Source organism: Oenanthe melanoleuca, chromosome 2 (assembly GCF_029582105.1).
Source record: "Oenanthe melanoleuca isolate GR-GAL-2019-014 chromosome 2, OMel1.0, whole genome shotgun sequence".
Classification (NCBI taxonomy): Eukaryota; Metazoa; Chordata; class Aves; order Passeriformes; family Muscicapidae; genus Oenanthe; species Oenanthe melanoleuca.
Window position 1 is genome coordinate 42,761,335 of NC_079335.1, and position 24,338 is coordinate 42,785,672.

The 24,338-nt window shown below is 36.8% G+C and overlaps 1 protein-coding gene across 2 annotated transcripts in view; it reads left to right on the forward strand.

Moving 5' to 3' along the window:
- The window catches only part of LOC130249854 (ras-related protein Rab-10-like), a 31,882-nt gene extending 10,450 nt beyond the window's left edge, over positions 1–21,432 (forward strand). Inside the window, exons 4-6 of one of the 2 annotated variants that reach the window (XM_056484988.1) lie at positions 7,053–7,142; positions 11,869–11,970; positions 21,046–21,432. In XM_056484988.1, the coding sequence (XP_056340963.1) occupies positions 7,053–7,142; positions 11,869–11,970; positions 21,046–21,120 (267 nt within the window). In that variant the 3' untranslated portion in view covers positions 21,121–21,432. The remainder of the gene's footprint in view (positions 1–7,052; positions 7,143–11,868; positions 11,971–21,045) is intronic. The other variant, XM_056484989.1, reaches the window with a different exon arrangement.
- The last annotated feature ends 2,906 nt before the right edge of the window (positions 21,433–24,338 follow it).

The following is a 24,338-nucleotide window of genomic DNA, read 5'->3' on the forward strand; positions in this document are numbered from 1 at the left end:
TTAGAATAGAATAGTTCAGTGTAAGGATCTTCAGTCCAGCTGCCTGACCACTTAAACGCCCAAAGTTAAATTATGTTACTAAGAGTGTTGTCCAGATGCCTCTTAATTTGGCTTGGGGAATTGACTATCTCCCTAGGAAGCCTGTTCCATTGTCTGACCACCGACTCAGTAAAGAAATGCTTTTCAATGTCTGGTCTGAATATCCCTTGGCACAGCTTTGAGCCATTCCCATGTGTCCTGTGTCTTGATACCAGGGAAAAAAGCTCAGTGTCCTTCTCCCTGCTTTCTCTCCTGAGGAGGCTGAAGGGAGCAGTGATGTTGCCCCTCAGCAGTAGCACAGCAGTTTGCAGTTAGTGTGCTTGTGGAAGTTAGTGTGAGAATACAAGCAAGGTAGTGCTCTCCATTGATCAAAATCAAGTTTCATGCAGGTTTTTAAATACTCTTGTGATTTGGTGGGAATGGATAGGAGATTTCATCTTGGGAAAGGGGGCTTGAAATACAATCATCAAATGCATTATTTTCTCTCTTACAGCTTCAGTATACAGCTGAATTAATGAACTACACATGATCACACATGATCTTATATCAAATAATATATACATGGGATATCTTAAACCCTTAGGAAAACATTGCATTCTCATTATCTCATTTTTAAAAACATTGCTCTGGTGACCTAGTACATCGTTGTTCTTGACCTTAGAGCCATCTTAAAAGTCAGTGGCAACAGAGTCTAACTTCAGTAATGTGTTACAAAGGAGATTTGATGGCACAATATTCTTACTGGCTTGTCTGCACACACTGTAAACTAACACATCTGTTTTATTATTTTGTTAAGAAAGGCATGTGCCTTTCTTCTGTTGGCCAAACAAAAGTTACAGCTAGATATGTCACTAGTTGTACAGTTTCATGGTTAGCAAAGATTTAGCTCAGCAAACAGAATGATAGGTTTGCTATCTATCTATCTATCTATCTATCTATCTATCTATCTATCTATCTATCTATCTATCTATCTATGTTTTGATGTAAAATACTGCTCTGGCTTCACACTGGCTCCAAAGGAGTACTTTTGTCTTGTAATCTTCAGTTAGATCAACAGGATGATGATTCAGTGGACTGCAATGCACAGCCATAAACAGCAAGAAGGTATCAGAGTGGAGAGAAGAATGGCATTGGCTTCTGTGGCCACCATGCAGGGTTAGATCTGCTTTAGTCAATCAGGAAATGACACTGCCCAAGCCTCCTCTCTGTTTGTGATTTTAAAAGCTTTCGTGTCAATGTACTCAGACTTAGACTGTGTAATCTTAACCCCTGAAGGTACTTTTGTTAGTTTAAAGTTTAAAAAATGGAAAAATACTCAATCTAAAACAATTTCTAGGAATGTAAATTACATGATTGATTGTACCAATCTCAAAACTAGCAATTAGTGTTGTAATAGAGCTAGATAGTAATAAAAAATTTAATTTAGTCCTAGTGGGATATCAATTTCTGAAGTGTCTTGGCGAAAATATATGGGGCCATTCATTGCAAAAGAAATGTTTTTAAGCAATAACTGTTAAAACGCAGGGCATTTCATGAAAATTAATTACTTCCTGGAGGTCGGTGACATTCCTTGCATTTGCTTTGGTCTGTGAATGCAAACCAGTATTTAATTCCCTACAAATGCCCAGAATAAAAGTGACTGTTGCTACAGCACCATTTAAGATATGCAAGTGTAGAAAAAGTAAATGTTTTTAAAAGGGAAACAGAGAGAATATAGGCTTCACTAAATACCAGAGTAATAGGTATAAATTTTGCACCTGAACCATTTAAACAGGATTTTTTGAGGCAATTCAGTTATTACATTATGCTCTCATTTTTTGCTTCTTTGCACATGAAGATTTTAACCAGAAAGTTTTTTAAAAATCTGTTCAGTGTGCTAAGCCATTTTTGCAACAGTTGAAAATAACAATCCAAGCAATTTAGCATTCTTAAAAACTCCCATTGATTTTATAAAAACTGGCCAGTCAGTGCAATTACAGTCAGATTACCAGTAATGTTCTCATTATATTTCAGTTAGTTTAAGTGTGGAATGCAGCAGCTTCACTATTAAAAATGAATTATTGTCCAAGGAAGTACAAGATTCAAATATGCTGCCATATCTGTATTGCTGTAAAATTTGAATTCAGAGCTAAAGAGAACTAAGTAACATGGCTGCACTTTTTAAAAGCTTACTAGAAAAATATACTCACTCATAGATTAATATCTTAGGACATTATTGGAAAGTGCAATACAGGGATATTGGATTTGTAATGCATTCATTAGGAGCATGATAATTGCAGGAAGATAACTTTAGAACCTGAAACCATTCTTTATTTGTAGGATTGCAGGTTACATCCAATTTAGTAAAGTGTTTCTCCAGCTGACATGGCTTTTAGCTACTGTATGTGCCTGTTCTGAAAGGCTGATGCTGTTTGGCCTTTGAAAATTAAATAAATACAAACAGCTGTGTACCAAATCCATTTGCAGAAAACAGGTTTTTTTCCAGGATGTTTTGAACAAAATTCCAGTTAACATTGGCCAACGGTTCCTCACAGTAGAGTGGTTCAAATGCTCAAATAGGTGCCCAGAGAGGATCACTTAAAGGAGACACTTAAAACTCCATTCAACAGGGCTTTGAGCAACCTGACCTGATTTTGAAGTTGGCCCGTCTTTGAGCAGAAGACTAGACCAGCTGATTTCTAGAAATCCTTGCCAGCCTAAATCACTCCATTCATTATTCACACATGGCATCTGGGTCTCCAAAAATTGTTGATGTAGATGGTAGGTCTTAATTTACTTCTAAATACCTTGGACTGGTTTTAATTGTTCTAGTCTCTTGGTGTGGCCATGAAGGTGGCAATACCAGCTCCTAGCAATTATCTCTGTGCAGGAAATTGTCTGCCATTACAGAATTTTCTGCATGGAGAAGATAATTTTCTTTTCTTGTGCAAGTCTTGGTGACAGTGGTTTAGTGTTTTTACATCAACATTCTATTTGTCCTGCCTGAAGAAGTGACCCCTCAACCAGGATATGAACTGTATGAATTGTTGAGTTGCTGCCATGTCTGCATAGTGCCCATTTTTGGTTTGGTTCCTCTGGTGCATTTGGGAGAGTAGACTATCTTTCAGTGTTTCTTCTTCATACTTAAATAAAAGCAGCACAGCAAATTGCTTTGCAAATGTAAATTAGTTTGACTTGAAACTCTTCTGAGTTTTTCTTCCTCAGATGTCAAAAGATAGAATTGTTCCAGTTTGTAGATAGGTTTGTCATTATGGCTCTGATGAGAACTTAAAATTCTTGTTCTTGTCATTTTACTAAATTGGTTTGTCTGTAGTCCTAGGTTGGTTTTGGAATAAATTAGTTTATCTCTACTGCATTCTAAATTTGCTAGTAGACAAATTTTATCATTTATTTATTTCCACCAAAGTCCTGGAAAACAGGCATTTGTAACTGAGATCATAAAGTGGCACTTAGAAAAAGATGTGGAAAGAGACACGTTTGGCAATCCTAATATAAACATTGCCCATGTGATACTTTCAAAGAGACTCTGAGGACAATCTATTTCCAACAAATTGTTCTTCAATATTACAAAGGATAGGTTTCTAGTGTCATTGCCTAACAAGCAAGAAGAAGAAACCTTGCAGTTTTATGGCCTTCTCCAGCTCTGCCTTCATCTTGGTGTTTGACCATGTACATCTTCAAATGTGAAAAACTATATTAATGCTACATTTCTTGCTCAAATACAGACTATTTAAGAGTTCCCATAGTGTATTTATCAGGTGTGGGCTCTCAGTTTCACTCTTTGGACCTACAATCAAACTTGTGTTGCCTTTTCAAACTGTGATTAATGAGTATCAGTATCATGCAGCCCTTCACAACTACACCTTGGGGGTGTGGTGAAGGAACAAGGTGGTGTTCTGGAAGATGTATCCCTGGATAGATAGATTTGTATGAGGAGTCTGAGTGAGCTCATAATCATCATGGTCAGTTTGCTGTAGGGGAGGTTGGGATCATTCTTGGTAGGTCTGTGTTCACCATTTAAGAAGATGAAGGGATAGTTTCTTCCAATAACTTGTAAGTACAAATATGGTGTAGTTTTCTTATAGAAAAGGTGTCTGCTACTTTTCACACTCACATAAATTCACAGCATTTCTGGAAAATAGAAACTGTAAAAAAAAAAAAAAAAAAAGACCTAACATTTGAAAAAACCCCACCCAAATCCCCAAACAAATTACATACAGAAGGGATGAGCAAGATATTTTCACTTTTGCATTTTTGATTTCTATTAATAGCTTCATAGTCAGGTAGTGTATTTCCCTGGCTGGGTGGGCGTGAAGCAGTGGGCAGGAGTGGGTGGCTCCTGTCAGAAGTGTGCTACAGTGACTGTGGTACTGTGATGGGAGTGTCCAGTGTTCTGAGTCCAGGATATGACACTGCTGAGTTTGAGGCTCTGCTGCTGCTCCCTCCCGTGGCCACTGCTCAGAGCAGCCTGGCTCCTGCTGCTGCCAGATCCAGCTGCCTGGGAACCCAGTGGAAGAATAACCCTGCTGCCAAAACCTGGTGGCTCCAAGCTGTGCCAAACACTTCAGAAAACGTGGTCAGTCTCAGTAAATCTCTTGGCTCCAGTTTTTTCAGAGAAATGCAATGATGATGTTTTCTTTTTCAAAATAAAATAGTGTCGGTATTCTCCAGGTTCAGATTATATTTATTTTAACCTTCAGTAAAACGTAAATTTTGAAATGTTAAAACCCAAAGAAAAACTGAGAGAGTGAACCAAAAACGGGCATTTTTGAGATACCAGAACAAAACTTTATCTGGAAAAAATTTTTTTTTTGCCTTGATGAAATTAATGAAAATTGTAATAGTAGTTCTCCATAATATGGGAGAAAAATGTTTCCTGAGTCTATGAGCTTACTCAGTGCTGACTTGCATAATAGGATTTTAAGAACTGTAAAATAACCTTCATCATTTTAGCTATAGATTTTGCATTTGGAAAGCTTATTCCCAAGCTGTAAATTACAGAGGAATACACAGTGAACTTTTGGAAGCACTGAAAAGCCATATTTTTGGCCAGCTAACATCATTGTACCTGTGCAGTTTTTATGCCAGCTGAGCACTGCCTGGTCGTATTGACTTAATTTTTTAAGACGTACATAATCAGTTTTCAGAATTTAAAATGGACATCATGTTGACCAACAATCTTCAGTTTTCTAAATGCAAAAAACTACGAGATACCATCTTTAAAAAAGGAGAATTATAAGTGCTTTGGTGGAGGATCCAGACAAAGTGAAAATACATTAATACATTATAATGATATAAAAATAGTAGTTATTTGCAGAAGTAAATTCTTTGTGATTGGTAGTATTAATAAATGAAAGGCCTGGTACCTCAAACCTCATTTAAATTTTGTTATTGTTTGAAGCTGTTTAGAAAGAACATTCCTACTGCAAAAATTTGTGCTGTTTATACAGAAATTAAGCTACAGAATTAATTCAGTGGGTTTGTGCATGCAATATTCAATTTCCCTCTAACCTTTAACTGCAGAGTGAAGTCAAATGTCACTCGTAAAACCTTCATCAGCCTTCAGTCTTCTTCTGAATTAAAAGTTGATTATATAATTGCCTATTTACCCTATTTTGGAACTTATGTATGTGATTTTATGTAGGAGAGCCACTGATTTTAATGAGTGAAGCTTCAATGCATTCTTAAACAGCCAACATTTTGGTCTGTTAATCCAGGTTAGATTAGTTCATTACTTTAGGTCTGTACTTTGTACTCTTATGAAGTTTACTTCATTTTAATAAATGGCAGGTATGAAATAAGTCTAGATTACTCTAAGAGGAGAATGGATTTTTTAAAAAATAAATAGTGTTCCTTAATATTAAATTGTGCCTACTGATAAAGTCTTCAAATTGTTGTAAAAGTAGAAATACACTAAAAATAGTATTCTGTCATCCTTTAATGAATAGAGGTTTTTCTCTGTATGGTTGTGATGGATTTTGTCTTATGGCAAAGTTACAAAAGTTAAGGATTTGACAGAGATCAGAGATTTCATCAAAGTCCCTGTAGAGAGATCTCCAGCCTGAGACCAAGCTTTTTGAGTCATCAGGGAAGCTGTGGCAGCATGTACCTCCAGAATAAAAGCCATGGCATCAGACTACATTAGCTTCAATTGTTTGTAGATTGAGACCCTCAGTGTCCTCCATTTAAGCACCAAAAGTGGTTTTAACTATTATGATTTTCACAGTGAATATCAGTTTTCAAATTCCACATGCTGTTGCAGAACTATTCCCTTTCCTTGTCATTATTCCAGTCATTACAATGACTTATCTTAAAATAACACTGATGTAAAAAGCCCAGTGCATTTCACAGTCATCATGCATATGAGTGGATTAGAGGAACAGAGAAGGAGACAAGGTCAAAAAGGTAGATGTTTCTTCCTTTTGAAATCAATGAGGTTTTAAAATTTTACTTCATTAAAAATCTATTGCCTTCTTCATAGTGTCTTGGAATAATCAGACTTTTATGTTGAGTTTGAACACTTCGAAAGTAATTTTACTGTCTTTGTGCAAAAGTGAAGCACAGAGAGGTGCTCTTTCAGGTGCAGCAAATTCCTTCCCTTTTACTTGTGAGTTCTGGATGTAGACCAGAGTCATATGCTAATCTGTGAATCTATTACTTTTAGGAGGGCAGTGTCTGTGAATTCAGGGCATTTCCAGTCACTTTAAAGCCTCAAGATGGAGCATTCATCAGAAGATGTTGCCCATGCACTATATACTTTATCTTTTACAAAAGGGGTTGGAAATTATACATGGCACTTCTAAGTAGCTTTTTTCTGCTCTTTGCATTCTTGCTGTTTTCCTCCAAATCCCAGTAACTGGTGGAAAATATTTGCACATATGAAGGTCATGACAGAATTTAGCCTTTACTTTCAAGGAAATGGAGTGCTGAAGGTTAGTGTGAGCTGAAGGTGAAGAGCTTTTGTTGTTTGCTTGTTTCTTACTTGACATTTATTAATGCTGGTTCTCTTTTAGAAAGCAGGTGATGAAGTGGACGTAATACTGTTGGGCAACAAGTGTGATAAGGAGTCAGAACGGGTAGTTCCAAAACAGAAAGGAGAAAAGGTATCTTTGGTGCTTTCTTTGGATCCTCCTGAGTTTCTTAGTATGTGACTAAGCTGTTAAACTGAAAATGGTAAAAAGCTCCTGAATTCCAAATGCTTATAGAACTCTAGAAGAAGTTCTGGAGAAGAACAGTTGTGAAGTTCTGGAATGTTAGAAATACATTAATTAATTCCTAGCTGATCTCTTTAAAATATGAATTTTTCTTTTAAAGGTTAAAATGTACTTTAAAAATTTTAGGTGCTACAACAGATATCTTGTATAGATTGTATTTTCAAAGTACTATTGTAATGTGGAATATTAAAATTCTGCATAATTTTTCTGATGCCACCCATCAGTGATATTTTTGCTGCAGTCTGACAAAGGAACAATTCCCATAGCCTGTGCAAAGCAATCTGCATTGTCTCTTCATAGCTTTAAGTAAGACTGGACAGATACTGAACATGCAGCTCCCCAAAGCTGTGTATGTGATGTATAGCTGAGACTACAGGAAAGTTTCTTGCTGCTGACCATGGGGGAAGAACTTACTAACTGGGGAGTGCTGTTCTAAAGGGAATGGCAAATGTCTCTCACTGAGAGTTAGTGAGGAAATTCAGAAGCCATTTTATGACAGAAGAAATTGGGATAATAAAATTAAGTATTGCAGGAGAGTGTGTCCTATATACCAGTAAATTTTGCTACTGAAAACTCTATGCATCTGTTCTCTGGAACTTAGAATTAGCCCTCCTGTTATGCTTTCAGGGATGGTGAGTCAAGCAGGATGTCTCATGTTCAAAGAAAAATACACTGATAGCTTCTTGCCAATTATATAATCTCAGATTATGAAACTTCAAAAAAATAACATCACCTTTTGGACAACATTACACTCCTCAGAGTTCATAGTTTACATGCTTTCAGTGGTAATGTACCATATCTGTGTACAAGGAGTAAGGCTGCTGAAAAATACATATTGTAGTCTCACACAAAGGATGCACTGTCAGAAACCTAGAGAGTCACTGGATGCATGTGCAGCAGAGGGCAGCAGTAGGGTTTTGCTTAGGGTATTAATCTTGAAATTTTCTGACTTCGGGTTCTTAACCATGCAACCAAGATTTGTCTTACTATATTATTTTTTTCTGAAAGAAAAATCGTTACCTACTCCCCAGTGAGTCTACCTTCTAGATTTCCCCTGTGTTTTGCGGCAAGGCAACTCCTCTGTTACACTATTTCTTCTTTTAATATAATTTGCCAAGTGCAAATTGAGAAAGATACTGTTAGCAGAGGCAGAAAGACAGTAATTGTCCTCTCACTCTAAAGAAGAAAATACCCTTATTAAGAGAGGAAAACAGTTTGATTCTGACTTTGACAAATAATAATTTTTAGTTACATATTTCATATTACCCTGATAGTATGAGCTTTTAGTGTTGTTTTGTTTATTCTCTGGCACAGAAGAACTCTAGATTCCCTGAGAATCTTCTCATCTATATTGGCACTTCTGTAAAAATCTGTTACAGAGTGGCTGTCATATATCATTTCATTTCAATTTAATGCTGAAAATTTTTTTGTTGCTTCTTTTTGTACAAAATCATGTGATAATTCATTTTGTACAAATTTACATAATAGTGATCACTCAAAAATTGAGATATTTAATTTTAAGGCTATTAAGTATAATCTTCTTGTTTTAATTGCGTTGTATTCACTTTGATAAAAGTTTTAACCTTCTTGGGCTCCTCTGTTCACCCCCAAATATCATTATCTTTTTCATTGAAAGATAAAAATGTTGAAGGTTATATGACTTGGTAGAATGTGGCTGTTTTTCTCCTATCAAATCTTTCTAACAGAAAAAGCCAAGTAAAATCTTCTTCCTTTCTTTTGCTTTTGCTGTATTCATAGCTGAAGCTGATTTATAGTTTCAAAGCTGATTTTTCACATGTAATAGTTTTGGAATATTTCAGACATATCTCTCTGATTCAGCACTAAGAAATCATACCAACACTTTGGTAGGAAGAAGTGTTAGCATTACTTATTTTATTGTTGTTGGTAAGATACAAGCTTATTTCACACAAGTTCCCCAAACTGTTATCAAGGATATTATAAAATACAGTAGACTGTAATAATTTCTCAGTAGCATAATTCCCACAGGTTTTTTAATGTATTTAGGTATTTTATTTCTGGATCTATTCAAGAAGCTCCCAAAGAAAAAAAGAAAAGTAGTTATTTGAATACAGCTTTCTGTTGTCATTAGGAGAGGGAGTAGCCAAATACATGTTCATACTTTCAACTGCTTTACCACTAGGCCAGTGGGGGTTTTTCCACTGAGCTACATTTTTGGAGGACTTGCTTGCCACAGAATTTAGCCAGGTAAAGTGAAAAAATACATACATTAATATTCTTTGACCAATATTGTGCACATATAGAGAAAATGGGGGTGCAGTGATAGAAGTAGTAGGCAATGTAGTAACATGAAACAGAGAGGTACTCAAGGGTTTTTTTGTTTGATTTGATTTCCTTTTTCTTTTCTTTGGTCTTCACAAATAGAGCTTGCTCCCAAGCCTCTGCAGGTACTGGTGTGGTGAGCAGGTCAGCCAGCAGCAGGAAAGCTTTGGATTAGAAATTGCTTAGAAAAGTTGGATGTGCCCATAGACATGAAGAAGTTCACCCAGTTGTGCCCAAGGAGCTGATCATTGTGATTTGAGTCAACTCTGAAAAATCATGGTGGTTGGGAGAGATCCCTTTTCACTGGAAAGATGTCAGCATGATGTCTATCTTTTAAAAAAGGCAAGGAAGAAGCTTCAGGGAACTATAGACAGTCAGCCTTGCCTCAGTCACATTGTTTGGCATCTTCATTGGTGATTTGGATGTGACATGAGATTAAGGGATGTGACTGGCACACCACATGGGAAAACACCAATTCTGTAAGACCTTGAAAAACTTGGGAACTGGGGGAGCTGGGCCAGCAGAAACATCGTGAAGTTCATAAAGTGCAAAGATTTGCACCTGTGATGGAATCATCAAAGGCCCTGCTATGGAACACTGATGAGTTACAATGAACACCAGCTTTAATATAAGTCAGCAGTGTTGCCTCATGTTTGAAAGGTGCTGGGCTACATTAGAAGGATAGTGGATGGTAGATCTGGGGAGATTGTTGCCCCCATTACTTAGTGCTGGCATGGCTGCATGGAATATTGTGTCTGGCTTTGGCTCTCCCATTTCAAGAAGGGTGTTGAGAAACTGCAGCTGGTCCAGCAGACACGTATAAAGGTGATTGGGGTCTAGTACTGGTATTTCATGAGGGGAGGGTGCTGAGTAAAGAGCAGGCTAAGGAGCAGTTGTTGGTCTGCAGCAACTGAAATGGCTCTAAAGGAATGACAGAAATAGACTCCTCTCAGACAATACAATAAACAAAGGGGTAGCAGACACAAGTCCTGGCTTGGGAGATTCAGGTTGGAGGTGAGGAGAACCAGTTGCACTAGAAGTTGATGTAGCCTGGAAGAGGATCCCATAAAGGCTGTAGAATCTCCATCACTGATGGATTTCAAGACTTCTGTAGGCAAAGCCACAGCTGACCTAATATTTCATGGGCAATAGCTTCATTTCAAGTGGGGTTATCTTTCAAAATTATTTCTGTGATTCAACAATTAAAAGGGTTGGCTTGTGTTCATCAAAATTTGTACATAGGTGACCTCTAGGAGCCTGTTACATGATATGAGGAAGGAAAAGGGCTATTTAATAGTAGTTTCTGTGTACTTTATATCAGCAAACCAGTTCTCTCTACTTCATTAGCCCAGTATTCTTTTATTGCTTGTATTTTTCTTTATGAGCCCTTATGCATCACTGTTTTGTACTGGCAATAGTTGAATGAACTTAACTTTATGCAACAAGTTGCTGCAGTACTGAAACACAGCAGCTCACTGAGTTTCAGAATCCCTTGTGAAGCTACAAAGTGGTCTCTGTCTAATGAATCAGTTAGATCTCATCTTTATTTTCAGAATTACATTTTCTTGTAGCATTTTGGAAGGGAAAACATTTTGCTTACTTTTTTTTTTTTACCTTTAGTGTAATCTTTATTATATTTTTACTAAAACTTTGAAGTCTGATTATATGTATATGTATTGTGTTGGTGTTCTTTTCTTCATGCCAACATAATTCAAAGCTATCTGTAACAGAAATACACTAGAAATAAGACAGCAGGAGTAAATTAAATAAAACTAACAATGTAAAGTCTATGCTGCCCTTCTAAGTATTTTCTCTCTGCCTTTTACCATAATATCTTTTTGCATGCATATGTTTTCTCTGCTTGCCTGTTATCTCTGTGCTTCTCTCTATCTAGCATAAAAGAACATGTCTTTTTTATATTTTTTCATGCCACTTTTTTTCAACAGTTTTGTCATATTTTTATCTGCAGGCCCTCTATTAGTTTCCTCTAAATAATTGCTTAGGAGACAGTTCATTTTCCAGAAAAATCAAAATACTGAGAACAGACCCACTGGAGTTTATTCTTGTTATTTACAAGTAAGAATTGGTTAAAAAGCTGTTTTGAAAACACAAAAATTTAAGAATGTTTTAAGAGGTACCTGAAATTTATAATCTGAGGATGAACATACAGTACTTTACTGAACAGTTGTCTACTTAATTAGTGTTTTTGTAGTGTGTTAGCAGTGAGAACACCTCCATATTGCTTGCTGCTAGTATTAGGAACTGGTTTTTTTCCTGAAGAATGTTCATCCCATTTCCTGCATTTGTTTTTCAGCTTGCTTGGGAATATGGAATGCCATTTTTTGAGACCAGTGCTAAAGAAAATGTGAACATTGAGCACGCATTTTCAGTCTTGACTAAGGAAATCCTGGAAAAGGTAGGCTTCTTTTCTAAGGAAAAAAAAAAAGGGAGATTTTTCTTGACAGATTGGATGAATAAGGTTGTAACTACAGAATACTTTAAGCAAAGCACAGCTGATGCTGTTTTTGCATTCTATAGTTAGTATTTTGGGGGGATCCTGTAGCTGCAGGCATTCAGAGGAGGAATATGGGTGAGAAGAGTCGTGGGAGAAGTGAAAAACAGAAGAGGTGAGCAGGTACAATACAGTTCAGAAAGAAAGTGAAAATTCAGGAAGACTGCGTTTGTGGCTTTATTTCCCATACTTTTCTTTAAGGGATTGGTTAGCAGCTCCAGAGTAGTTCCACTTCTGTGCCAGGAAGATTCCTTTCTTCTCCAGGTTTCTGCAGAGTATGCACACCATGGGGATACTGCATGATGATGGAATCAGTGGAGCTTTTATGTTCAGCAATCAAGTGTTTTATCCAAGGTTCATGGGTGTTTGTTTGGCTGATTTACACTCGTGCTTTTGAAGTTATCAGGGCCTAAAGATTTGGGTTAATTAATGTTAGAATCAATATTGTAGCTGTCAGAGTCAGCATCTTAACTTGAGTGTGTTGGCTTAAAGGTCCTTACTCTTTTGTTGGACTGAATTATTGTTCATTAGCTCTAAAAATGTTTTGCATTGCAATTTATTTTTAGGCAGTAGAATATTATTTTAGACATTAATAGATGTTCTTCATGCAATGTATTATCACTGCCATTCATCACCAATATTAGTTATACAAAACTAACCTTCCACTCCAAATACTCTTCAAGTCATAATAAAGATAAATGAGCAAAATTACTGACAAAGTCACAAGTAGCAGTGTTCTGATTAAGTAGCCACAGGGGATGGTCAGAATAATAGCTCAGGGTTGGACTTCTTTTAAATTGGGTTCCTATCATACTACATAGTAACACAAGCTGTAGTTGGTTATTTTGGGGGAGGAAAAAAAAAGGCAAAAAAATATTTTGGTTACTTTAACATGAAAGTGAAGCTCAGCAACTGAACAGTTAAATATTGTTTAGAACAGGAGGACAATGGCAGGCCCTTGAGTTACTGAGCTTATTGGAAAAAAGTCTCAAGATAACTCTGATTTTGTTATAGATGAAAAAGACATTGTCTACAGTAAATAGAGAATATATTGTTAGTATGAAACATGAAAACTACAAAACAATAGCTATGATCATAACTGCTGCAAAGCAAATATGTGCAAAGTGAGCATTTCTGCAGAGTGTGTTTGGATGATAGATATCTAAGAGAATTCTCTACACATGCAGAAATGATGTTTGAGTATTTTTCACATTAAGATTGCCTACACTTATTTTATGGTAAGTGAAACTTCAGTATTCCTACTCACCTTCATGAAAATTCATGGGGTTTGTAGTGTGGACATGGCAAAAAAATTCAGACCACGTTGAACATGTTATACTGCTGCTTGGTTTTAATTAGAACTGTTTTGAACAGTTGCATGCTCTGCATGTGTGTGTATTGGAGAGTGTGCCCATGAGAATTTGTCATATTTGTCTGTAGTAATGTTTCACCTTAGCTAAAAATATTTGGAATTGTGACGAGGCATCATGAGGTACCATTACTCTGGTGTATAATTTGCCATTTTTAGTAAAATGCATTTGTTGATTTAAACAAGAACTCCTTTAGCCAAACTGTTTTTACCACTGGCCTGATAAGAAAGAGTTTGCTGGAGAAATAAAAAAAAAAAAAATATCTACCATACAGTTTCATCATGGTTTTCAGGTTCGACAAAATAATTTGCCTGTTCACAAAACTGTGAAATCTGAATGTAGTACTTGAATTTTAACTTCCTCTAACTGATGAAACTTTGGAGAATGGAAAATGCAGTAGCAAGTGTGACTAGTAGCTGTGAAAAATGACATGATAGATGCCAGTCTGAGATAATTTCAGTCATACATCCATTTGGTAGTGGTGAAATACATATTTGCTGATTTTAAAAAGGAGATACAGCTTTGCACAGTGTGTTGGCCCAAGACACCTATGCCTGGAGATATCAGGCCTCTCCCTGCCCTCTGCAGTGGACCATCTGTCCCAGACTGATGAGATGCTTCAGTGGAAGCACGTCATTGCTTTCCCAGTCCCACAGAAGAAAGGAGCTCCCTAGAACAGTCTATTATGGCCATGCTTTTGGGAGGTGCATGAAGCTTACTCAGAGGTAAGATAAATAAGCAGAGCAGGCTGGCAGGCAGTAGACCATTCTCAGATGCATTGCAGTAGACTGTATTAATCTGAGGAAATCTACAACTTTTTATGTACATTCTTGCTTGCCATCTGTAGTGGACATTTCCTTAGTAACTTAATTTACTCAAAACACTCCTGTAAATGGGGAAGATTGATGTCCAGAGTTACAGAGCTCATACAGGAGTGCTGAGCTTCTTGATTCTTTCAAAGTTTAGAACAAGTTGTGGTTCAGTGGTGGATTGGGGGGAAAAAAGCACATTAAAAAGTTTCATGTTAAAGACATTTAAACAACACAAAACGAAAAAGGGCAAGTGTTTCAATGTATTGTCACTATTTTGTGCTGTGTTTTCCCATGTCTTCTGTTGCAGTTTGTCTTGTAGTGGGTTTAAGGGAGAGAGGAGACTTCTGTATCCCAGTCATCTGGATAACTAAGGTGCTGCTTGATCTTTCAGATACTTTCCATCTCAGCCATTCTATGCTGGGTCTCTAATTTACAGTGTCATTAAAACCATCAGATTTTTTTTGACAGCTTACATTGATAACAGCTAAAGAGTCATGCCATATTTCTGAGAACTTGCAATTTTCAAACCAATCAGTTAATAATAACTGAATGCAGTACTTGAGTTTTAACTTCCTCTGACTGATGAGCTTTTGGAGAAGGGCAATAATAACTGATTTGATTGTATTTGAAAGGCTGCAGTGGAAATAAATGTTAACGACATAGATTATTGCAGGAGTTTGCTTAGACGTGTTGAAAAATAACAGTATTTTATTTATGCACAATTCTCTTGAATTTCAGATATGCCTAAACCTGTTCATTAATGGATGACAGCTGTTCTTTGACAATGCTTCTGGTTGCCAGTGAACTATTTTGACTTGTGAGTCAGACCTCTAAAAACAACCAAAACCAAAAAAATACCACCCAGAATGCAGTCAGCATTTGCTCTTTTGTGTTCTTTGATTTCATGCCTGGCAAGCAGTAGTGTTCTCAAGTAGGTTTTCAAAAAATATTGCAAGCCTTTGTATATGTCCTTGTGAGTGTGATTTTTCTAAACTAGGATCAGGAGAGAACTCCATTTACAAAAAGGAGAATGTAGTTTCCACCTTTTTCTGAAAACTACAGTAAAACTAACCAAAACTTATATTCTGCCTACCTCCCAAGAGTGATTGACAACTAAGATTATTTTAATCATATTAAATAAACATATACCTGCTGAGTAGAGAACAGTGAAAATCCATTTAAGATCTTGCTCTATGCTGTTGAGAGTAGCATTTAATGTTTAACAGCTGGATGTCATTTGAGATGAACATTCAGAAGTAGCAGGCCTCAATTTTGCCTTTCCTTCATTTCTTTACATTTCTTTCCTATGGCAACAAGATTGTTGAGATTGTACTGTGTTTTTTATTCCTTTGCTCTTAAAGTACCTTTGGAACTTGTTAGCTGGTTTTAAAGAAATTTGACAGATCAAACTAAATTAAGTTCCTGAGTAGTTCCTTGAAAATAAGGTGAGAGGCAGAGTACTCTGCAGAAGGAAAGTCTCCAGCATTAGTTCATAGAACAGTAGAGACCCACTACAGAGAGAGACTGAAAAATGCTTCAACCAGCTACTCCAGCTAGAGCTTGCATCACAGATATCAAATTTAATTCACTTCAAGACCCAAATCCATAGGAAATCGGATTTCATTATTGCTGAGGTTCATGGAATTGTTAGTTTGTCTAAAAGATCCCTGTCTCCAGCAGTGCATACTCAGTGTTTCTTTATTATCCTTAGTCATGCATGGAGCCCCAGGCTTTATTTGCCCTTTATTTATCTTGTACTGACCACAGAATAATAATTCCTTCGAGAGGTTATTCATAATGCTTGTACTGCTGTACTTTAGATCCATTTTAGATTTTTATCTCCTTAACTTTCTTAGTAACATTAGATATATTCAGCATGCCACATGTGGGAACTGAGGTACAGAGATTAAAGCAAAGGGGATAAATGGTACCAACTCAGTGCTGGTGTAATGTAAGGCAAAATTTAACTACGTTATCTTATTTAATTAAAAAAAAAAAAGAAGTCTGTTCTGGACATTGAATGAGCCAAATATTCTTCTGGAAACAGTAACATATAATTAGGTCATGTAAATCAAAACTTAATCACAATATCTGTATATAGGGGATGAGATTCATCTTAGCATACAATCCTAGCCAGCTAAAATTTGCATGACTGGTCTGGTTGTCTGGAATCATCTCTATTCAATGGAAAGAGATGAGTCTTTAGGATAAAATTGTGTTTTGGAGGTGCTGCCCTTCTCCCTCCATCAATTATGGTGGCCTCCATATCTCAGCCTATATGGTTTCACGTGATTCAAATTAAATAAATTAAACTCCAGAGGAACAAAAGTTAGTGACTTGGCTTACTTCTGGCATTTGCTGCTTCTGCAGGATATTGTCTTTGAAGATATATTGCACTCCTAAATAGAGTTTTTATGATGCAACTATATTAAACCTCACCTAGATGATCTGTAGGGCTGAGGAACCTCACAGGAGATCCACAGCTACCTTCTCAAGTTTGTGAATAACTAATTTCAGTACAACATTGTTATAATCTACATGGTAGTAACAGGAGAGGGAGATAGAGCCCCACACTTTGCCATTGGGTTAGATGTTTTAGACATGGTGGAATAGCAAACTTTGGGAGAAAGACCTTCATCAACATTCCTTGAGGAATGTAGACAGCAGCAGTTAGATCCTGCTGTGCCAGACCTCATATCCTCCTCTCCTGCTCCTGTACCTGTTCCCACAGTGATTGCCTTCCCTGCTCCCATGCTTGTGCCATGTCCAGCCCATTGTGATTGTGAGACTACTCTCTTGCATTTTGAACAGGTAAACTGAATTACAGAATATGGGGGAAATACATAAAAAGTGTTGGGACTATTAATAACTGAGGTCTCACATGGGACTTTGTTGCAGGAAGTTCTCTGCCAGTCTTTGTCAGCTATCACTGTTAAATATAAACAAAATGATTGCAGTAATTAAGTAGGATCATTTTTTAATTAGAGTAAAATCCTCAAGTTTTAAAGAAGTTATAAATAATAGTAACCTCAGTTACAGTCTCTTCTGTTTGTTTCTACAAAGCTTCTAATTTTTCAGCAAGCACTCCAGGTCTGACTTGGACAGTGGACATGATACGGATAAAGCAAAATCCTGTCATTCTTTTAAACCCACAGTGAACCCCATCTTCAAAATGACTGAACCAGTATCAAAATACCAAAAACTGGTGCTAGAGAAGGTGGATCCACAATTAATCTGAGTAGGTTTTCAGCATGGAATGGGTAGCTGAGCTTAATGAAGATTTATATATTTACTCCATTAGAAGCCTTTCAGAGAAGTTGTTGGGTTTTTTCATTACATTTTCCTTTGTATACCACTAGATTTCTTGCCTTGATTAAAAATATTTAAAAAAAATCAGTAACTGAGCGATCTCATCACAATTCCTTTGTCTAGGTACCTATTGCATTCCAGTGATACAAATTCTGTTTAGAAGGGGGCAGGAGAAACAGCCAGAAGGGAAGTTTTAAGCAGGAAGTGTAAAACTGGCTTGCAGAGATGCCTGCCAGTTAGGTGAGATGTCTGCTGTGCTATTTGACAGGAAAAACTAGTATTTGATAGCAGGAAGTTTCAACATCTTACTGAAATTGCTGCAGGGTGCAGTGGCATCTGTGTCTGTGGCGGTATTTTCAAAACACCATTTTGCCCAAGATACTGAAGTGGAAACTCCAGCTTCTTGGTACCATTTTCTCACCTTTTCACAGTGCCTTGCTGTTTGTTGGCTGACTTGGGGGGCAGTGAGTTACAATAAGCTGAGCAGAAATGTGAGCTGGAAGTGTTAGTGTTCACAGAGCCCTGGAGGAGGAATGCTGCTTGCCTTGTTCTCACAGGTGGGAGAGATTTGCATACCTCCCTGCTGTAATTTTGGGAGAGGGGGTGCCCCACCTCTTCCAAGGCTTGGCTGAGGCTGAGCACTACGTGGGATTGCCCAAATCTGATCGTTGCTGCAGTGCTTTATGCAGGACTTGTTGTATCTCTTTAGATTATGAATGTGCACTTTTTAAATGTATGTGCAGCACATTTGCTTAAACGGATCCCAGACCCTTATTTGCTTCACAAAGACCCTATATGGAGCAGTCTTACAAACTGAAGAGATTGATAGACCTCAACTTTTAAATGGATTTTAAAATGGCTGTTCTTTATTTGTGGAGTGGTGCTTCTTGTCTGTCTGTCCTGGCTAGTTTCTAGATGAACTATTAAATAATGATAAGAACTGTTGCATTATCAAATATGTTTCACCATTCTTAATCACTTAACAGTATTGAGGATAACTTGCTAAGGATATATGAACAGCTTACATCTAAACATCTAAAAGTACTATTAAGTAGTAAAATGCTAAGGATGCAAATAAGTATTCTAAGTGTTTAAGGAAATGTTCTCCCCTTCGATAGAAAGCATGAAGATTGGTCTTGAAGTATAATCTGCAACATCTTCAAATTATCTGTGTCTTCTAAGTGAAACTTGCATTCTGAAACTGTTAAAACATGAATTTTTCTAGAACTCTTTTACGACTTAAACTGATTGTTTTCTTCTCAAGAAAATGCCCTGGTGAAACAAAACATACTTAGTTGATGTTCACAATAGTCAATGCTCAATGTTATTTCTTGGTCTCAATTGAGTGAAATTAAATTTCTTACTGTATCATTATCTTCTAAGGTTTTATTTTCCCTTCAGAATCTTATCTCTAAACCAGAATGGTATCTTGTTCCTTGAGATGACAAGGTTATGTTTGTGTACTTTTGATTCTGCCTTGTTCCCTTTTTTAAAAAGGTCTTCATACTTTAATTTACTGTCTGTGTTGCAGACTAACAAATACTGACTCTGCCTAGCAGAAATCATAATAGCTAATTCCTATACTTCCCACTGTGTAAAAAGTTAAAACTAATCAAAAGCTATAAAGCTGCATGTTGGTGTTTGTGGGAATTCTCAAGGGTAATAAAAGTGTTACATCTCTTGGTCCTTACCACTCAGAAATAAATATGAAAAAGAAAACCAGCCAAACAAGCAAACAGACAAAAAACAAAACAAGTAGATGTGTGCCTGCTATATTTCTTCATTATGTGAAGAATTCATTATGACAAGAATTTATTATGACAAGAAATTTCTAAAATCAGTAAGGCACAGTCTTTGGGTACTCTAATCAGGCAATATTTGCTAATAATTTTACTGATGACAACTTCAGCATCCATCCTGGCATTTAGACACTACAGTACATGTCCTGCCCTCTGCTTCTTCCTCTATCCATCACTTTTGATCTCTCCCCAGATGTTTCATCTTCTCCCCCCAGCACCATGCACTGTGGAAGCCTCCCTGGGTCTCTGCAGCCTTAGGGAGGAATGAGCTGGGCCACTCTGTTTGTGGGGACAGCTCTGGCACAGGGCAGGCAGCATTCTGGAAGAGCTGGAACTATGGCTACAGAAGGAAAGAGGAAACAAATTCCATGCGTCTTCTCCAGAATTTTAAGTAGTGATGAATATTCTCAGCCAAAGAGGCATTCAGCTTATTTGTAGCACAGGGTAGGCTTTATATTTTGCCCTTGTTCTGATGCAGCCAAGTAATTTTAGGTGAATCTTTCTGGATTTAGTCAATGTTCAACTACTCTGTGACTTTGTACATGTAAGTTTTCAGTTCTGAATCATGATTATTACTACATTATGCCTTTTTTTCCCTTCTTCCTTTCTTTTTTTCCTGTGCTTTGGATTTCATTAATTCCAGCTTAGCTGCTGTCTCTGGAAGCTTCTCTTTACTGTCAGACATGGTTGTTTAAGGCTGTTGGGTTCAGGCTGAGAGAGGAATGTGGTGAATCCAGTGGTTGCACTTATTTCTCTGTGCTTAGTTGGTAAACCTGCCGAGACACAGGCAACTGAGTTGCAGGTAGAGAAGTTGGAGCTTTCATTTTCTTGGGCATGTGACAATATTCTGTGTGTCTTTGTGCCCTAGTTCAGGGTTCAGTGTTCATAGTTTCAGAGAACAAGATTGCAACATGTTCTGCATTGCACAACTGGGTTTGATTGTTTCTCTGGTCAACATTAATTATCTAGTTGAGTTTATTGCTGAAAGGAAGAGTCCTGCTTTTGATGATTTTCATTTTTGTTACAATCTGCTTTTGCAATCAGTACATAAATGTTTTACAAGGGTGGAGTGTTATTTTGGTAGTTTATCATGATTAAGACTGAACTGTTTCCATTTAGGGGTGTTCCTGGTTATTAAATAGAGGCAAGAAAACAGAATTTTAGTGAATTTCATAAAACAAGTTAACATCCTCTCTGACAGTTAATAGCCTGTGCCTTTTTTTTTAATGAGTTCTGATATTCTCTATTTCCTGTCCCTTTCAACTGGAGTTTTTAAATCCATGCTCAATACTTCAAAGGTAAGCATACTTAACTGAAAATCAGCTAAAATTGTTGTAGTCAACAGAAGAACCTGTACTTGTGGAACAGTGCATGTGAGTAAAGATTTACAGGATTGGCATGTATGGTTTGAAGTGACTCCTCAAAAGACACTTTCTGTCACCTTCAGATTTAGGAGAGATGTTTGAGGCAACTAAAGAATGTAAAGATGCCAAATGAGACTTGCATCAGTGGGCATCAGTTTCCATCTAATTTATTAGAAAACTTTAATCACTTAATTAAATACTCAAAGGAAAAACATATCCAGTGACTGCACCAAATATTTTACATTAAAGTATGTGAAAAAGCAAACTTTTCAACTATTGTGTTCTAGTTATCTTAATGAAGTGTTTGCTTTTGTTTGTTTTTCAGAAATCCTGTCTATTACATGACTTAGACGTTGTGTCTCTAAATGAAACTAAGAAGAGAACCTGCTGTGCATTCTGAAATACTGTTTCTTATTCCGTTTTTTCTTCAGGAAATATCAAGTGTTACAAAGGAACATACAAGATTTTAAAAATGAACCTGTGTCCAAAGCCAAAGTGTTTAGGCATCCTTTGTACTGCACAGACCTTGTCACCTAATTTTTTATATGTTTATAGTATATTTTCATATTTTTAATGTGAAGATAAAACAGTTATCTGATTTTGGGTATATTAGATGCATCACAGGGTGGACAGTGCTTGAATGCAAATGTTTGCAGAAATGAAGTCTGAGTGTACTAATTTTCTGTTATTAAAAAAACACCCTTCACTTTTATTGTGTGTATTATTTATACCAGATTTGTAATACAATGAACATTGACATCATCACACAAGCAACCTTCTGATACATTAAATCATCTGACATCTCTTTAAGTGTTTGATATTTACTGCAATCCCATAAGACAAGTGCCAGAGAATTTTTGGCTTGGTTTCTTTTATACTCATTTCAGACACATACATGCTACTTCAATACCCTTGAATAGAGTCTCTGCAAAGGTGATGTCTGAGAGAAAGTGACAAACCATATAAAGATAGGTGTCATAGAATGGTTTGGGTTGGAAGAGAACTTGAAGATCATCTAGTTCCAACCTCCCTAATATGGGCAGGGACACCTTCCACTAGAGTATGTTGCTGGACCTTCCTAAGAATTTAGAAAACATGGAAGAGAATACATCTACAATGATAATAATAAAAATATTAAAAAATAATAATAATAATATTATTTCTGTTCTTTCAATTTCATAATTCCTTAAATAATTTATGCAGGTGTTAGCAGCATACCTGCATTTTCAGAAGTTCTTTTGGTCACAAATGATCACAATAAAATGCTTTCTTTGATATTGTGATATATTTATGTTATTTTTTTAAAGTGTAAATAGATTAGATACCTGATTCTGCTCATTTAGATTTGTTTTATATGGACTTGTAATATCTTTAAAATCCATGGAGAATGTCTTACTTAATTATAAACAAGAGCAGAATCAAGTTGCTGATTACTTTTTCTTTAATCAAAAGCAAAGCAACTCAAACCTGCAAGATAAGCAAAAAACAAACATAGGTTGAGAAATCTGAAGAATTGTCGCAACTATACTGTCTTTTTTTTTCCTTGCATAGGAGATGTGGTTGTTCTATCACCATTTATGAATTACTAATAATGTTGTGCAGAATTGTTTTTTGATCCATCCCAGCACATCCAAAATAACTAATCCCACTGGCTTACTGGTCTGAAATGCCACTAACATATGAAATATGTTTTGAAATATGAAATATGATTGCTTCTCTTTTGAAGGCTGTTTTCAGATTGTCATAATATCAAAATATTATTAAATTTGGTATTGAGAAAGGGAGCTCAACTAGAGCACATGGGACCAAATGTGCCAGAGCATAGTGCCAGGTTCACGTGTCCCTAGCCCAGTTATGTGCCTGCAGAAATGGTGCAAAAGGATGGGCTGGGCTGTGCATTTGCAGCTGCTCCTGACTGCTCATCATGGCCAGTCACTGAAGCTAGTGCTTTTCACAAAATCTGTAAACAGGGAATGAAGGATAATGCCTGTCTTTGTTAAAACCATAGCAGAGGAAGGAAATAGTGCTCAAAGGGATTTTAAGAGTCTGTCTGGGTTCTCATCATATCTCAACCTCTGATCAGCTACACCTGATGTAATGTAAGAAGATGGTCAGAGACATGCAGTGGTAGAGATTTCTGTGTCTCTGAATGGTAACAGTCCTTACTTAACTGGTCTGGTGAGCAGGAAATTTCCTAATACCTAACCTAACTGGTATACATGGAAAGTGGGTTCTCCCTTTCCTCTTAATGTAGGTGAACACCTGCCTCCTCTTCTCTCTTCTCTTTCTCTTCTCTTCTCTTCTCTTCTCTTCTCTTCTCTTCTCTTCTCTTCTCTTCTCTTCTCTTCTCTTCTCTTCTCTTCTCTTCTCTTCTCTTCTCTTCTCTTCTCTTCTCTTCTCTTCTCTTCTCTTCTCTTCTCTTCTCTTCTCTTCTCTTCTCTTCTCTTCTCTTCTCTTCTCTTCTCTTCTCTTCTCTTCTCTTCTCTTCTCTTCTCTTCTCTTCTCTTCTCTTCTCTTCTCTCTTCATTCCCAGCCTTCCTACCTTGAAGTTTGGGTTTTCAGAATCTTCTGCCATTTTTGTCTCCCTCCTCTTAAGGTTCTTGACTTGGTTCTCAACTATCCCGGACTGTAGACCTGAAAACTGAGCAGACTATTCCAGTTTAAATAAAAACAAATAGATTTAAATAATTTTTTTCATTATCTTACTTGTGATACTCCTATTTATGCATTCCAGCATCAGCATAATGCACGGTAGCCTAGCACTTCTTGTGATCTATAGAACTGCTTTTTTTATCCTGCTGCATATTTGTGCAGTTGATTATTCCTTTGGATGTGTAAAACCTTCTGTTTCTCCTTGTTCGGTGGCATTTCATTTGCTTCAGTCTGCCAAGATCCCTCTGAATTGTAATTTTGTGTTCCAACATAGTTGGAGCTTCTTCCTATAGATACAGTCTCCAAATATAAGTGTACTCTGTTCAGTCATCAGAGATGTTGACGAAAGTCCTGGATAGTTCTGGATCCAAGATAGATCTAAGTGAAATCCTGTTCAATGTACCCCTTCAGCTTTGGAGTACTAATTATTTCCAAATAATTTTGTATTTATATTGCTTAGACTGTTCATTTGGGGTTTTTTTGTTAATAGCACATTGTAAGAAACTCATCATCCTCAGTCTTTCTCCCCCATCCACAAAGCCTGTTAAAACCTCTTTATTTAGTAGAAATTCACTTGATCAGTTTATATAGGTATTTCCTTCTGTCCTTTGAGGGAGATGCAATCCCTTTTGGGTTTTCTGGAAACTCATTCTTTTGATTCTTGGAGATAATCAGTAGCAATTTTAACATCATTTGAACCATAAGGGAGTTTCATCTTTAACTTGTCTATATAATTTTCCAGTTTATTTGTTCCTTTTTCTAGCCTTAGACTTTTGTCAGTGGTGCTAGAGTGAAGTCACATTTGCCTTCTAAAATTGAAGGCTGAGGTTGAAAGTATCAGCATCACCAGTGATGAATAGAGCTTCCCTCTCTGGAATAACAGACCAATTTTTTTTCTTAGTATTCTCACTATACATCTTACCAACAAGCTTCCTATCTTTAAAATCCAATTTTCTAACTTTTTTG